The sequence below is a fragment of the Podarcis melisellensis genome (genome assembly GCF_964234715.1).
Source record: "Podarcis melisellensis genome assembly, chromosome: 9".
Lineage (NCBI taxonomy): Eukaryota > Metazoa > Chordata > Lepidosauria > Squamata > Lacertidae > Podarcis > Podarcis melisellensis.
Window position 1 is genome coordinate 38552604 of NC_138541.1, and position 16849 is coordinate 38569452.

Sequence of the window (16849 nt, forward strand, 5' to 3'; positions counted from 1 at the left end):
TGATCTTGCTGTCTTTTCTGGCCGCCCAACTTCTACTTAAAAACCTCAAAAGAATGAGAGTCCGTCACATCCCAAGGGTGTCTCTTCCACTGTCAAGCACCTCTTAGGATCAGAAGGTTCTTCCTGTTAGTTGGAATATCCTGTCTTGTAACTTGAATCCATTAGTTGAAGTACTACTCTTTGGAGCAAGAGAAAACAAGCTTGCTCCATCATCCATGTGACAGCCCTTTAAATATTTGAAGATGGCTATCATATTTCATCTCAAGTTTCCTCTTTCCCTGGCTAAACTTGACCAACTCCCTCAACTGTTCCTCATTAGGCTTAGTTTGCAGATCCTTGATCATTTTGCTCATCCTCCTCTGTGCACGTTGCAACTTGTCAATATTCTTTTTAGATTGTGATGCCCAGGACCAGAAAGAGTACTCCAGGTGTGGTTTGACCAAGGCAAAAATGAGTGGTGACTTTCCTTGACCTGGACGCGACATTTCTGAGTAGTATACATGCAGAGACTCAAGCACTGAGTGCTACATGATTGCAAAGCCTTGGAGGTATATAAAATATTTGCACTGTTTAGCATTGCAAAGACAAATGCTTTTACATAAGAACACACTCTGAACTAATCCACCAAAATCAGTCAGTTAAGCCTTTAAGATGTACACAGCACAGTATCTAGCTCTTTTTCAAGAAATGTGTGGGAAAATGAAGCATATATTGTTTGTTAGAAGCTGAGCAAACAGAACTGGAATTCTGATGTTTCCTAGCTGTGAATCATCCATTTTTTAAAAGTCAGAGCTTTTTTCTTTTTCTTTTTTTAATGCCTACAGTGCTGACACCGAGTCCAGGTGCATATGCTTAGAGTCAACCCAGGAATAAAAATGTCTGCTATGACTGATTGCAGCCAATCCATTTTGGAAAAAGAATGTCTATCCTTCACTCTACTGAACTATTCTTTTGTTCTAAAGATAAGAATGACGAAAGAATATGTGAATTTGGTTTTGTCATTTGAAAATTTAGAAGACCCCCTATCTAATAAGTATTTTTCTATATAATACTGACATATTATATAGAAATATATATATATATTGCAATTACAGCAGCACAGTGCCACTGTTGGGGTCCCAAATGGTGCTGGGGGTGGGACAGGACTGGTAAGAGGCTGAGTTTTGATTGCATTCCTGAGACTAACATTTGCTTTGACCCACCAGTGTTGCAGCATGTTGTTTTCTGTAGATGTTTCACTTAAACAAGTTTACATTGGAATGTAAGCTTAAAACTCACATGTATCATGGGTTATGCAGTAGGTCTTTCTCGTCCTAAAAACAGACCATTAATTTCAGGAAACTCCTTTAAGTACAGCTCACCAACATTTAAAACTTGAACCACACATTATAAAACAAGAAGCATTATTGTGATGAATTACGGGGATCAAAGGCAGCAAGGAATCTGTTTCTTTGAAATCAACCAAATTCCATTCACATGAGCCATAATGTCTAACACTACTGAAAGTGCTACTACTTCTGAATTTTTACTAGCCAGGTTTTCTCCCCAGGTTTTCTCGAGGAACTGGAAATTCTGGTTCCTCGAGTGATAAAATCTTATCAGATCAGCAACTCAGGCCATTTCTCCCTTCTCTTCAAGTGACATAATTTGAAGCGCTTGGACTAAATGCTGGGTGTCCATAAGAGATCCAAAATGACACCTTCCCTCCAAGTTACTTAACTTGAAATTTTAATGCAACTGTATGCCAGATATGTAGAATGTGAGCAACGCAAATGGTTTTGGATAGGTATACTTATATAAATTTTTAGGCGCTTAGAAACAATGTTGAAAACCCTGAAAATATTTGCTTTCATGTTCTTATACAAGTAAATTTGTATTGCTTAAAGAACAGGGCTGGAGAACCTTTGGCTCTCTAGATCAGGCTTCTTCAACCTCGGCCCTCCAGATGTTTTGAGACTACAATTCCCATCATCCCTGACCACTGGTCCCGCTAGCTAGGGATCATGGGAGTTGTAGGCCAAAAACATCTGGAGGGCCAAGGTTGAGGAAGCCTGCTCTAGATGTTGCTGAACTACAACTCCCATCAGCCCCAGCAACTATGACCAATGCCCAGGGATTAGGAGGGCCATGTTTCTCACTGATGGCTAAGAGCATCTCCATACAAAGGGCATCCTGATTATGCTAGGACCCACCCACCCCATACATTACCACATTTATAAAGCCCTTTCTAAGCAACCTGGGGACATGGGACTAGGCTAGCCTGCATGGCTGCACTACCTGCTTCAAGTGGTCTTTCAACAGGCAGAACCACCACCACCTTTTAATTATCTGAATCCATGCCTTGAAATGCAAGGTAAAAGCCTCGTGGAATCAAATACATGGCTAGGATAGAAGGGAAGCTGCAGACATGTCCCCCCCCCATTCATTTATTTGTTTTGGGTTGCCCAGCCAACTAAGTCCTCTGGACTGTGTCCAGTTCTGGGCGCCACAATTTAAGGATATTAACAAGCTGGAACGTGTGCAGAGGATAGTCACCAAGATGATAAAACGTCTGGAAATCAATCCTTAAGAAGAACAGTCGAGGGCGTTGGTTATGTTTAGCCTGGTAAAAAGGAAACCGAGAGGAGATATGATAGCCATCTTCAAAGGGCTGTCACATGGAAGATGGAGCAAGTTTGTTTTTTTCCTGCTCCAGAGGACAGGACCCGAACTAATGAATTCAAGTTACAGGAAAGGAGATTCTGACTGAACAGAACTTTCTGAAAGTAAGAGGTGTTTGACAGTAGAACAGACTCCCTTGGGGGATTGTAGACTCCCCTTCATTGGAGGTTTTCAAGCAGAGGTTGGATGGTCATCTGTCATGTATGATCTAGTTGAAATTCCTGCATTGCAGGAGGTTAGACTAGATGAGTCTTGGGGTCTCTTCCAACTCTACAGTTCTTTGATTCTATGACGCATACAAATTGAAAAATGTTATTGAGTTATATAGCACTATTCATAATGCGGTATGAAAAAAATTTATGTGCTTTTCAGTGGGATACGGGTAAATAAAAACAAAATAAAAGGGACACAGCTTCACAACTGTAAACTCAATGGAATTAATGCTTGGATTGAGATGGGCCTGCTGTTGTAATCCCTCTCCTCCTCCTACAGATTTTACTAGCTTGTGTGACCCTACTGGGAGTATGAGACTCCCGATGGCTTTGCTCACAAAGATCAGAGGAACGTGCAGGCCCACTCACCACGGCAAGGTGATGATCCAGCGAGTGAGAGAATAGGAGGTAATTACCTTTTGAATCTTGGATGTAGGAATTTGCAGCAGTGTTTGAAGTGCTACCGAAGGAAATATCTTTTTGAAAGGGAAAACATTGCACAAGAGTGGTTTTTATTTTACCCCAAACAACCAATTTCTTTGCCAGAAAAACAAATAAAAGTGAGGAAAATGTTTTCTTCTAAATGTTTCTGGGTTTTTCCAGGCCTTCATATCTCAAAGTATGTGGGCAATGACAACTGAACTGTTCTGTGCATTCAATTGCTCTTCTAAGGTCCCATTGTTAAATGTAGTCCATTGATCCTATTTGTAAGACATGCATTGCCGTTTTTTTAAAAAGAGGAAGCTGCACCAGCATAGTCTTTTGCTGAAAGAGAAAGGAATCCAGATTCTTCAGTACTGCTGTAACTAGTAGTATTACAGTATAAGTGCTGGGTTTATGGTTTGGCTGTTAAGGGTCCCTGGATTCAGAAAATCTGAGCAACTACAGTCTCCTCTTCTTGGACAAGGTTTTTTGGGTGGTCACAGACGAAACCCAGGCACTTTGGGAGGAAATTGATTTCCTAGATCCATTTCCATCAGGGTCTAGGCCCATTTTTGGCACAGAAACTAATTGGTCATCCTGTATGATGACCTCTCCTTGTAAGAGAGACAGGGGAAATGTGTCCCTGTTAATTGTCCGTGACAGGTTTCAATACCACCAGCCATGGTATTCTTCTGGAGCTGCTATCTGAGTTAGGGATAGGCAGCCCCACTTTGCAGTGGGTCAACTCCTACTTCGATGGTTGTTTCCAGAGAGTGATGCTTGGGGAGTGCTCTTTGGCCCTGTGGAACCATCAATGTGGAGTTCTTCAGGGTTCAATTTTATCCTCTATGCTGTTTAACATCTACATGAAACAGCTCAATGGAGTTATCTAGAGTTTTGGAGTATGCTGTCAGCAATATGCCCACAACACACAGCTCTACTTCTCTTTTACATCTGCAGGTCTGAAGATGTTTCGGAAACTTCAGCTGATGCAGAATTTGGTGGCAAAGTTGCTCAACAGGGAAAGACCGTTTTAGCATATTATACTGATCCTGAACTAACTGCACCAGTTGCCAATTAAGTGTCTGGGCCCAGTTCAAAGTGCTGATTAAACAACTCACAACTGCAATACCTCAAGGACAAACTTCTCCCCATGTGAACTGACCTGGGCCCTGCAGTCATCATTTGAGGCCCTTCTGTTTGCTTCCTCTACAAGGGGTTTAGAAGATGGCAACATGAGAACAGGCCTTTTTTGTGGTGGCTCTCTGTTTGTGGAATGTTCTTCCCAGGGAGGCTTTCCTGGCGCCTTCATTTTTTTAGGCACCAGGTTTCTCTTCAATCAGAGAATGTTGTCTGGCTGATCAACAATCTATTTGTTTTTTTTAAAAAAAACCAACACTATTGGTTTGTTTTTGTTTGATTATGTATTTTGTATACTCATTTTGTATTTTACTGTTGTGAACTTTTTTGGGGTCTTTGACCAGCTGAAGGGCAGCATACAAATTTAATAAATAATAGTAATGAAATTAAGAAGACCTATTATCTCGTTAGGAAAAAAAGTCGGAGGAAATGATGTAGTTCCCTTAAGTGACATTTCTCTTGATTTTTTTACTTAGAGTAAATTTTTGTAGGTTTGCAAGATTCTCCTCACCCTCTACAAAGCATGTGAATTGGGGAACTTTCTGTACTTGCTTTTCATGTTATAGTAAAGGTAAAGGGTACAGGGACCCCTGACCATTAGGTGCAGTCGTGGCCGACTCTGGGGTTGCGGCACTCATCTCGCTTTACTGGCTGAGGGAGCCGGTGTACAGCTTCTAGGTCATGTGGCCATGATGACTAAGTCGCTTATGGCGAACCAGAGCAGCGCACGGAAACACAGTTTACCTTCCCGCAGGAGCGGTACCTATTTATCTACTTGCACTTTGATGTGCTTTCGAACTGCTAGGTGGGCAGGAGCAGGGACCGAGCAACGAGAGCTCACCCCGTCGTGGGGATTCGAACCACCGACCTTCTGATAGAACCCTGGAAATCAGGATTCTGCATCATCCACTGAGTCAGTGCAAGCAGCATTCCCACTTCAGACAGCAGCCCACCAACTAGTGGAGGAGCAAGCATATTCACCTTCCTCGCTTCCTCCTGCATGTAAACCCTCAATATAATTCTTCCAAGAGGGCTTCTGAGGAGCTCAGATCTAACGACTACAGTGGTACCTCGGGTTACATACGCTTCAGGTTACAGACTCCGCTAACCCAGAAATAGTGCTTCAGGTTAAGAACTTTGCTTCAGGATGAGAACAGAAATCGTGCTCCGGCAACGGGAGGCCCCATTAGCTAAAGTGGTACCTCAGGTTAAGAACAGTTTCAGATTAAGAACGGACCTCCGGAACGAATTAAGTACTTAACCCGATGTACCACTGTACTGTAATAACTATCACTATCAAGGCTTGGCTGACAATGTTCAGCCTTCCCTACTTCATCATGCTAATGTCCAGCCGCTCTTACTTTAACCTCCACTCTGTGCAACTCAAAAACAAAGTATTCAGCTTTCAACACATGTGAATATTAACGTACATGCCCCTTTTCCTTTGTTATAGCCAAGTTTTTGGCATTTTGCCTTGTTGTTAAATGCAACACTAAAATACCTTGTGAGAATAATCGAAAGTAGCATTGTGCCTGTTTTATAAGAATCTCCTGGTTTTTGCTGGAAAGGAGTTCTGCGAAGAAGCAACTTCGCGGGAGAGATATGCTTTTTTTTCATGGGTGTCGCGTGCATTTACCAGGGATAAATCCTTGAGGATTTTCAGCCTGTACCACGTGGAAAAGACATTGCTGATTCAACAAGGGAAAGGCGTCCTGGACGTACTTCCTTAACTCGGATGAGAGTGCAAAACAGACAACCTACCGCCAGAGGCCGCTGTGACTTCCCGCCGCATGCTGCCTCCTCCGAGACCCTCCGCTTCTCGCGATACGCGCGGAAAGCGGCATTAGATCTCGCGCGAGCCCGGTTCTCGTATAATCTCGCGTGGCGTCGAGTTTCCGGCCTCTTTTTCTCCCGGCGCGGCACTATGGCGGTTGGCAAGAACAAGCGCCTCACCAAAGGAGGCAAGAAAGGTGCCAAGAAGAAAGTGTAAGTCAGGCCGGGGCAGAAGCTTCGGGGTAGCTGGAGCGCGGCCGAGGGGGAGCCGCGGCCCGCAAACGTCGGATGCCTCCGATGTTGGTCGGATTGAGGAGAGTGGTTGGTGGGTGTAGGGAAAGCGCTGCTGACATGGCGGCTCTCTAAGGGAAGCGGGCGGGCCGGGGAGCGCGCGGGAATCGTTCTAGGACGGGCACGTGCGAGTTCCCCAGGGGCGGGGAGGGGCAGGGCTGCAGATCTCGTGCCTGGAGCCCCGATTTTGGGGGCCTGGGTTGGGGGGCGCCGTCCAGCCTTTCCCTCCATTGCAGGGCTTATGGGGCTTGAAATTTGTCGACTCCTACAGTGGCCTTTTCGTACAGCTGCCCTTCTCAGAGAGAGGGGCAGGGAGGCTATTCAGGCTGTTGAAGAAAGGTGGAAAATCTAAGGGTCTTTCCCTTCTAGGCCTAGCAATTGTCGGGCCTAGTTCAGCGTGCACCCTGCTATAAGCAGAGCTTTGGAATAAAATGGGGAGTTTCAAAGAACCATCATGTACTGGCGATCATCTTGCCTGGTGGCTCCAAAGCTCTCAGGTAGCGTAGTTCTGAGATGTAAAGTGCCAGTTGACTAACGCTGCTAGCCTCACCTGACTTGTCCTTGAATTGAGCTTACTTTTGGGTAGACATGGTTAGGACCGTGCTGTAAATTCAGCACCAGTTAAGCCTTTCTTGATATAACTTAGAAGGGTGAAAAGCAAAGTTTTTAGCATCGGGACTTGCTTGCAGGCCCAGTGCATGCAGTGTAGATGGGTGAAAACTGCTAAAATATTAACTTTGGTGTTTTGTTGGGATATCAAGGGAGTCACATGCAGACTGCCCAGGCTGGGTTGTGAGAATTTCCAGGCAGGGCTGGAGAAGACTTCACTGAAACCCTGGAGATGTGTTGCCGGGGATAGATAATGCTAGATGGACCCAGAAATCTTTATTCTGTATAAGACATCTATCTTCCTGTATTCCAAATGTTTCTGGAATTATAGGAAGTTGCAGGTCTGACAAAGTTTTTCTCTTTTCCTGGAAATCAGGGTTGATCCCTTTTCAAAGAAGGACTGGTATGATGTCAAGGCCCCAGCAATGTTCAATATTCGAAACATTGGGAAGACATTGGTCACCAGGACTCAGGGAACAAGTAAGTTACTTAGATAGAAAACTGCTACATAATTTAAAAAAAAAAATTATTCTAAGGCTTGCTAGGTAAAAATATCTGCCTTGGGAATTCAAAATTTCTTGAAAGTGGCTATAGGGCAGTTTGTTTGGAAAGTTTGCACTCCTGTGCATATTCCCTGGAGGAAATAAATTGGCAAAACACTTTTGTTTCTAGCTATTACATTAGCAGTTTATTATGAGTCTGCATGAAACACGTTAACATTTTGTGTTTTTAGAAATTGCCTCAGATGGACTTAAGGGCCGAGTATTTGAAGTAAGTCTTGCTGACCTGCAGAATGACGAAGTTGCCTTCCGTAAATTCAAACTGATTACAGAAGATGTGCAAGGGAAAAACTGTCTGACAAACTTTCATGGAATGGATCTCACACGTGACAAAATGTGTTCAATGGTCAAAAAATGGCAGGTTAGTAATATTTGCATGTAATTGTGCTGATCTGTAAATGCTACACTTCATTGCTGTTGCAGGGTGGTGGAAATCTTAGGTACTGGATAATCCTCTCTTAGCACCACAGGATCAACTTGCCCCATTGTTGGATCCAGTTCTACCTTCTCACATTGAATATTCTCCCCACACTCACAGTCATCTTCAAGGGGAGAAAACCGTTTTTTTGTTGGAACTATAAAAGCAGATTTGTTTTTAAAAGTCTGACTGGATAGTGAATGAAGATTTCACAGCATACCCACAGTGCCAAATTCATATTTGAAATTTTATAATCATGAAAGATTGCTAGCTAACTGGGCAACATTTGAAATTTGCCAGCCACATCTTGCACCTGGCTATTGGCCTCTTGCAACCAAGTGAAGGTGCCCAGGCGCCAGGCTGGCGCCTGATGTTTCCACCATCTAGAGGTGCATGCCTGGGGATCTATGGAACTTGACTTTTCACAAACTAGCAATACATCCTGTAGAATTCTATCAGTTATATTTTATCTGCACAATCAGAATGAATTTCAAGAATCAAAGATGTCTTGAAAAATGCGACCTTTGAGCTGTCTGGATCAAAAATGAAAACCAGGCATTCTGTTTCTAACGCGGTAACTGGATATGGGGGTGTTGATTTGTAGATGTGGCTGCTTGGATGACTGTGTTGATATAATCCTTCCTTTGTTGCACTGAGCATTGAATACCTGGTCTTTTTGCTTGGTCCAAGATTTATAGTAGACACTTTTACTCAAGTACATTATTTTGGTATATTGAACAACTGTTAATTTTTTCCAGACAATGATTGAGGCCCATGTGGATGTAAAAACTACAGATGGATATCTTCTGCGCCTTTTCTGTGTTGGCTTCACCAAGAAGCGAACTAACCAGATTCGCAAGACTTCCTATGCCCAACACCAGCAAGTCCGCCAAATCCGCAAGAAGATGGTGGAAATCATGACACGAGAAGTGCAGACAAATGACCTGAAAGAAGTTGTCAATAAACTGTAGGTTAAAATTTGTGTCCCATGTTTAGGAAGGCAGTTTTTATTCCATCTAGCTTTAATTTTCATAGCAGTGTATATAAATATTCCAGCAGATTTTAGCTGTTCTAGGCCAACCGTTAACACCCATTTCCATACAGCACAGTCCTGTCAGCTTCAGTTTATGGTGGGAGAGTTGCTCTGTCAGCCCCTCTGCATTATGAAAACAATATTCTTAGTACTCATTCATTGTATCTTAATACTTGTTTTAGCCAAATAATTTATCCAATTTTATCCAAAATTTCCCAAATTTTAGGCAAATATATTGAATTCTCTTGAATTGTTTCCTAGTCACGTGTAGCAATCTCATCCTGTGTTTGTGATGGGGTTTCTGAGAGACAGGCACCATGAAATTCCTTACTAGATTTACCCTGTTGTGGAGGTATGTTACAGTGTGACTTTGCTCCTTGAGATCTTTCTGACAAATTCATGGGGCATAATTCTGCCAACGTGCCAATCAGGATGGTTATGCACTGCCTCCATAATCAGAGGCAGTATGGTTTCTTCAGTGTGGGAGAGTGCTACTTTGCTCATGTCCTGCTTATTGGTTTCCCATAATCATTTGGTTGGCTACTGTGGACATTTGGTCTAACATTTTAAGTTTTTGGCTCAAATATGGAGTCACAGGTTCAGTTGCAATCCTTTTTTTATCATTGTGGTGCACAGTCAGTGGAGGAGAACTGTCATCTCCATTCAGGCTCCAGCAATAATGGCTGCTTTCTGGGATATGTAATGGTACTACTTTTGGGGGGATGTGTAATGGTACTACCAAAAACAGTGGTACTACTTTTGGGGGGGTTTCAATACTGTGATTCTTAATTCGAACATACAAAGTCAAACTTTATTTTCTTCCATTCTAGCATCCCAGACAGCATTGGGAAAGACATAGAAAAAGCGTGTCAGTCCATCTACCCCCTTCATGATGTCTATGTTCGTAAAGTCAAGATGCTTAAGAAGCCCAAGTTTGAATGTAAGCATTTTGGTATCTTCTCTGAATAATATTTTTTGCTATATTCATTGGTTGGGAATGAATGATGACAATTTGTTTCGGTCCCAGATGAAACAGTGATTACTATTTTCAAATTCTGACATTCCCATAAATCATAAAAGGTTAAGTCTTGATTGTTTTCAAAAAGTGTATTGAGCAGCCAATCAATTTAATTTTAAACATGGCTTCATTCTTTAGAAGCACTTTGTTAACTTTAAATGTAGAATCATAGCATAAAATTGTCTCTGTGTTAATTCAAACTGTTCCATTATTATTTGCAGTGGGCAAGCTGATGGAGCTGCATGGTGAAGGTGGTGGTGCTGGAAAGCCATCAGGTGATGAAACTGGTGCCAAGGTAGAGCGAGCTGATGGGTATGAACCCCCTGTGCAAGAGTCTGTCTAAAATCAGATACAAAAATAAAAAAAGATTTAATATAAATGGCATGGTTATGGGCTTTGTGTCTTTTTCTTTTTTATAAACACAATTGGCCATTATACTTCAAGGTATAGAAGATGGAGTGCAGATATTAGAGTGATTTGTAGGTAGTAGTTGAACAAAGTGACTATGGTTGAATAAGATAATTAAAGCCACTTGAAGAGAAATGCTTGTACAGCTATTCAGTGTTTGCTTCTCTATCTAGAAAGCATGTTGTCAATTAATACTTGAGACATTGAAGATTCTAAAGGCAGTAAGTTGAGTTGTAGTTCCCATTGAAATTAGTTTAGTCTGCATCAACCAAACTAGTTGGTAAGAAAATATGGACATTAACAAGTTGAATAGTGAACTGTCAATCAAATGCTGATATAAAGAAAGGGTTGCAGTGTGTGTTAAGAACCAGTGTGCAATTTCTACTTACTATTTGATGTATTTGAAATTCTTACCGTACACCTTGGGCAAATAGTCTGCGAATCAAGCCACTTTCAACAAAATAAACTTTCAGAAATTATTATTCATATTGTTAATACCCCACTCATCTGACTGGGTTGCCCCAGGCAATCTGGGTGGCTTCGAACATAATATATAACGGTTGAGCTCAGGTAGTAACTTAATCAAAGTCAATTACTCTTCAAGTGATTTTGTTTGGTATCTACACAGAGAGGCAGACATTCTGTCTCTTGTATGTAAGCGTATTAAGTTTTTTGCAACAAAAGGGCATGTCGGCTATGTGCCGAAAGATTTAGGATTGTACTCCTAGGTTTATTAAAACCAGTTTTACTGAAGCACAGTTAAATACTTGTTTTTTCAGAAGCATGACTATTAACATTAGAAATTTTTACATTGGAAACTTTGTTGGTTTAATAATAGTATAAATCAAGCATGTCCAAAGTCTGTTTTGGGGGCCTAATCTGGTCCGCTGGTTGGTTTAAAACCTAAAAGAAGTTCAACAACCCCAACCCTAAAAGGTCGTCAACTTTGGTCAGCCCCCACGCCCCTTCACTTCATCACATGTGGCCCTCTTTGAAAAAAAGTTTGGACACCACTGGTATAAATAAACCCACTCTTAATACTATGACACTTGAGACCGAGCTCACTGAAATAGCTTTAATCACCACTACCTTTATCTAAGGCTGCATCTTACACATATTTACTCAGAAACAATTTTTGAATTCAAATTTTATTTTTGAATATATGCAAGAGATTACGCATAACAAGTATCTTGAAATTTACATAAGAAACTGGTTGGGAAATGTTGGTATTGTTTAGTAGGCACATTATTGTGACGACGGAGTAGGTATTTGGACAACATAAAATGGAAGTAAAAAAAGATGATCTATATTTGCTTGCTTGGTAATCTTGTTAAGTATAAGATTGTGTCTCATGGTCAGGGCCTTGCAGAGCCAGGCAGAGGTCAGGCCACGTAGAAAATGTGCCCCCCCCTTTTTTTAGCCTGGGGATAACTGAAGTCTTATAAATAAGTATACAAATAATTGTGAATATGCTGACCGAGGCCCCCTTTGGAATCGGAGGCGTGGCCCATATGGCGCCCCCTCTGTCTGGGCCTGCTCATGGTTTCCATAGAGTTCTCAAAATGGCCATGCCTAGCTTGTTTCTGGGTTTGGAAAACACAGTAAATCTTGTTGGTTTTTATGGAGCAAGCAGTAAACTTTGAACTCTGTAAATAATGCCTTCATCCTAGCAGCTTCTGGACCATGTTAGCTGAACTTACGATTACTTGTGCCTGGATAGCTCAGTTGGTTAGAGCTTGGTGCTGGTAACGCCAAGGTTGAGGGTTCGATCCCCGTATGGGACAGCTGCATATTCCTGCATTGCAGGGGGCTGGACTAGATGATCCTCATGGTCCCTTTCAGCTCTACAAATCTATGAAACCAAACTTTGCATGATGCTCACAGTGTCCAGTCAGTTGTTTCACTTTACACCGTTTCAGTCAAACAGAAAAGTTTATTGGTTAAACAAACATGGGGTACCATAAAGCGGAGGGGGACTACACTGAATGTCCAGAGGTAAAGTGGCTTTTGTATGCAGATTTTGTAAGTTTAAAAATCCCTGCAGGTTTAAAATAAACTCGTATACTTTAACAGTCCCTGGTTTACATTTATGATTGCATATATATTTTAGACTAATTTGCCCTATCCTGCTTTCCCACGGAATGGTATGCTGTGGAGTTTAGATCATTATCTAAAATACTTCATAGTCCCATTCTGGAAAGTGATGTCAACTAGTCATGCATTTAATTTTTAATGAGTATTTTTCAAGTTTTGATCATTAAAGCTGTATTATGACCCTCTTAGATGGCACTGTTGGGATGAGATTGTTGCATTTGGCAATCTTGGTATGCAGAACAATGAGACTAAAAGAACACTCAGCCAGTTGCCTATTTAAATTAATGAGATGCTAATAGATATAATACCCATTTAGGAAAAAGCAATTAATGCATTTTCATTAAAGAGGCCAAAAAAGTCAGCAATTCCCAACTGCCTTAATACTTAAATCTCTGTTGGCAATATTTCTTTAAAATCATTAGAAAAGCAGGCATTTTCAACAAATAAGTAAACATTACCCTGAATCTGGAATTGATTTTCAGTGGGCACTTCAAGGTGACCTTCAGTAACTTACGCTAGTAACTGCACAGGATATAGCTTTGATAGAATGAGAATCTGTTAATGGCTCTTATAAGACAGCCAGGGTTATATGGTGAAAAAGGTGGCTTTTGCATAGAACGTATACAGCTCTGCAACTAGAATCCAGATGGGCGGGGTATAAATAATAAAATTATTGTTATAGAATCCATAATAGCTGGATGAAAAGGCTGGTACAGTGGTACCTCGGTTTACGAACTTAATCCGTTCCGGAAGTCCGTTCTTAAACCAAAACAGGTTTTAAACTGAGGTGTGCTTTCCCTAATGAGGCCTCCTGCCACCGGTACCCTTCCACCGTTCGGATTCTGTTCTTGGACCGAGGTAAAGTTCGCAAACCGGGACACCGCTTCTGGTTTTGCGGAGTTTGTAAACCGAATCGTTCGAAAACAGGCCTGTTCTTAAACTGAGGTACCACTGTATTGTCTTCATACTAGCAAAGCCCCATATACTGTTTTAGGTGTGAGAATTCATATAGTAGTCCATATACATTTTGCACTGAAAGCAAGTTGAGTGAGTATGTATGACTCATCTATGAAAAGGCACAGAGGAAGTTTGTTCTTATAAAGATTAGGTAACCAGAATTTTCTTTAAGCAAACCTTTTAAGTAGCATACATAAAACTTTCCATGAGATGGAAAGTGGTCAATCATGACATATTAGGTACAATTAAACAATCTTGCCTCCCTTACCTTTCCTAGTACAGTGCTAAGCCTAAAGTCACTTCTCTAACAATGAAGAGTTCTTCAGCTTAATGCCTTATTCAAGGGAAGGGGGAAGAAATTTACGGTAATCTGAATACAGTATGGGGTTTCTCCAGACCTGTTCATCTAATATCAACAAGGTTTACTATCCTGGGTCTAGGGACAGTCCTGTGTAAAAAATATCCAGTTGACATTTGACTTGTTTTTAAAGGGGAACTTTGAAAAGGATTAGGAGATAAAATTTGGAGAAAGCCACCTACAAAGTCAATTTGAGTAGGTTCTTGATCAGCATTAGTCACCTCAGTCCTCAATTGACCAGATTGCAAAAGAATTGCAATTAAAAGCAACCTGTAGCTGCTTGAAGCTTTCTGTATACTTGGATGAGAAGCAAGCCTCCTGCAGTTCCAGGCACTGTTAATTCTGTTTCATATTGTTCAGAGGAGGGTATTTGTAATTTCAGTATCCTTGTATTTTAACAAAGTTTTGTTTTTAAAATTTGAAGCTGAATATAGCAAGGATCTGAAGAAGACTGGGTATCTACTGCCCACGCAGAAATAAATTATTTGTACCTATGTCATACAACTACCCAATTGGCTGGAAGAAAGTGAAGACATTAATTTATGTAGAACTCAACTTGTTATGAGCAAGATGTTAGTAGTCAAAAGTTCTAGTCAGTCTCTGAAAAACATTGTTAAAATTCAAATGCCTAGGTGCCTGCTCTGGATGCAATTGGAAGATTCCTTCTTTTGAAGATACAATTTTGGAGTGTCAGTGAACGGCTCAGGGAAAGACTTAGGAAAGCTGAATTTACATAAATCTTTATGTAATTGCTATCAGTTTAGATTCAGTCTAGTTGCCTGTGGCTTAATCAGATTTTTAATGTATATGCATAAAGTGCTGTTTCCTACACTAACTTGGGTGTGTGTGGGTGTGTAATAAAAATTATTCAGCACAGACCTGCATTACAGATGTAGGATAAGTATAATACAGCCAATGAATTGCTATTTTTCCTTTATCATCTTAACTAGATTCATCTCTGAAAAAGGCAGGCAAGAACAAACCAGCATGCAGCTTAGATGTAAGTTACACACTTTTTAGAGACACACAGGAAGACAAAATCCATGGGCAGCAATACAGACTTTTGACAAAACTATGGTATGTCTAACTTGTTATAAAGAAGCGGTCATATAGGGAGGTATCCAACTAAGCCATAGCATAGACTCAATGAAATAAGTCATTGATTTCTGCAGATCCACTATGAGTATGTCTTAGTTGGATGTCACCTATAGCGAGGCATATTTTCACATGCAACATTATTTCGAACACAAAAGTACTCTTAGTTCAAGAAAATATGGTGAAAAGATGACAAGGGAAGTCAGCAAAAGGTTTAAAAAATTGAATACAATATGAAAGAATGAAGGGTATAAAGCACCAGGTTGAATTGAAGGCAGCATTCTGAATAGAACCTTTTATACTGTAATTACTAGATAATGAGCCACTAGTCTGCATAATTTAGTGGTGAAGCATGTGCCCTGCACACATACTGTTTTGGATTCAGTCCTTTATATGACCAGTTAAAGATCAGATAGCAACCAAGAAACTACTGCTTGAACCCATGTAGAGCCACTGGCAGTCAGAGTAGATAGTACTAGGCTAAATAGAACAATGGTCTGGATTGGTATAAGAAGCTTCATCTCATATAACTGAGTAACCTTCTAGACCAGCGTTTCCTCAAACTTGGGTTTCCAGTTGTTGTTGGACTACAGCTCCCATCATCCCTAGCTAGCAGGACCAGTGGTGAGGTCCAACAACAGCTGGAAACCCAAGTTTGAGAAACATTGTTCTAGAATCGTGTTTCATGATATTTTAATCCTTTAAGTGATGGAGTAAGCAATAAGTAGTTTAACATGGTTTCTGAAACAAAAAACCCAACCCACCAAACCCTGTACCTTACAGTGATCAGACTGTACATCAGGGCTAATTTTTCACACAGTGGCTATTTAGTGTTTACTGATTTAAGTATAGTATGGCATTGGAAAGGAAGAATGCAGCTTGAATATTTAGCTGCATTTGCTAAAATGCAAGTTGCCAGCAGTCAAGTATTGTACCAAATTCCGTTTCTTGGAAGAATGAGTGAGCAAGACTTCTAAATAAGTGTAAACGTGAAACAAAATATTGTATAGTCTACAAAATATTGTATATTCTAGTATACCTTTATAAAAATAGTGCAAAAATGCATTTGATAGTCAAAGAGTAGATCATATGATCATAGAGGGCAACCTTTGCTGCCTGCAGTAATGTGCTTTTGTGCTAGTAAGGTATTTGCTTGTATAGGCTTCTGTAGGCAGATGGTCCAAAACTAGGTTTTATCTTCAGGAGGGATGTATAATCTGGACAAAGTTTTTGGGGAATATTCCAGTTTTGCCATGTAGCTCTCCAGTCATCCATTCTTCATCTACAGACTCCAGTTCAGTTAGGATATCACCAACCTGGTGGAATAGTTAGAGTAAATATAAATCTGGAAGGGTGACATTTTTTCAGTATTGTCAAGTTCCCATAGATGGTCTTCTAGTGGCATTCTGCTGAAGTTCTATATTCGCTTGCCATTCCTTTAGGTTGGATGAAATGAATCTTACTGCACAAAATAAAGACTTTCCTTGACTAGCCAAATTGCAGGCTGTATTTTGTTTGTCAATATGTTCTTTGTCAGCTGAGAGGTAGCTGATTGTGGCACCAATTTCAACAGCACCTCACTCTTATCTTCGTTGTCACCTCACTCTTATTTTCAGTTGTATTCAGCATACTATAGGAACTGCATTGATCATCAGTATACAGTATTAGCATTGTGTACATTGATTAGCTAAGGTGCTCTAGGGTTTCAAATGACCCAACCCTATTAAGATACGCTAGGGACTAAATCTGAGGCTTCCTGTCTCCATGCACACTTAAGTTTATATCCCTTACCCCTACTC

General features: G+C 40.9%; 2 protein-coding genes and 1 long non-coding RNA gene across 7 annotated transcripts in view; 2 read left to right on the top strand and 1 right to left on the bottom strand.

Annotated features, from left to right (window-relative positions):
- The first annotated feature begins 1884 nt into the window (after positions 1 to 1884).
- LOC309378273 overlaps positions 1885 to 16849 on the top strand; it is a 197454-nt gene continuing 182489 nt past the window's right edge. The window contains exon 1 of the long non-coding RNA XR_014171980.1: positions 1885 to 2062. This is a non-coding gene — a long non-coding RNA (uncharacterized lncRNA). The remainder of the gene's footprint in view (positions 2063 to 16849) is intronic.
- On the top strand, positions 6270 to 10522 carry RPS3A (ribosomal protein S3A). Its single transcript, XM_081926205.1, has 6 exons — positions 6270 to 6422; positions 7486 to 7589; positions 7843 to 8030; positions 8846 to 9054; positions 9951 to 10060; positions 10360 to 10522. The coding sequence occupies exons 1-6, from the start codon at positions 6361 to 6363 to the stop codon at positions 10479 to 10481; spliced, it is 795 nt and encodes a 264-aa protein (XP_081782331.1). The 5' UTR covers positions 6270 to 6360; the 3' UTR covers positions 10482 to 10522.
- The window catches only part of SH3D19 (SH3 domain containing 19), a 64411-nt gene continuing 59240 nt past the window's right edge, over positions 11679 to 16849 (bottom strand). For all 5 annotated transcript variants that reach the window (XM_081925980.1, XM_081925981.1, XM_081925979.1 and 2 more), the window contains one exon: positions 11679 to 16366. In XM_081925980.1, coding sequence (XP_081782106.1) covers positions 16250 to 16366 — 117 coding nt within the window. In that variant the 3' untranslated portion in view covers positions 11679 to 16249. The remainder of the gene's footprint in view (positions 16367 to 16849) is intronic.

Bases quoted from the DNA above. Each gene is read 5' to 3' on its own strand.
- RPS3A (XM_081926205.1), top strand. From the start codon at position 6,361: ATGGCGGTTGGCAAGAACAAGCGCCTCACCAAAGGAGGCAAGAAAGGT. The intron at 8,031-8,845 runs GTTAGTAATATT...AATTTTTTCCAG, and splicing joins CAATGGTCAAAAAATGGCAG to ACAATGATTGAGGCCCATGT. The intron at 10,061-10,359 runs GTAAGCATTTTG...TATTATTTGCAG, and splicing joins TAAGAAGCCCAAGTTTGAAT to TGGGCAAGCTGATGGAGCTG.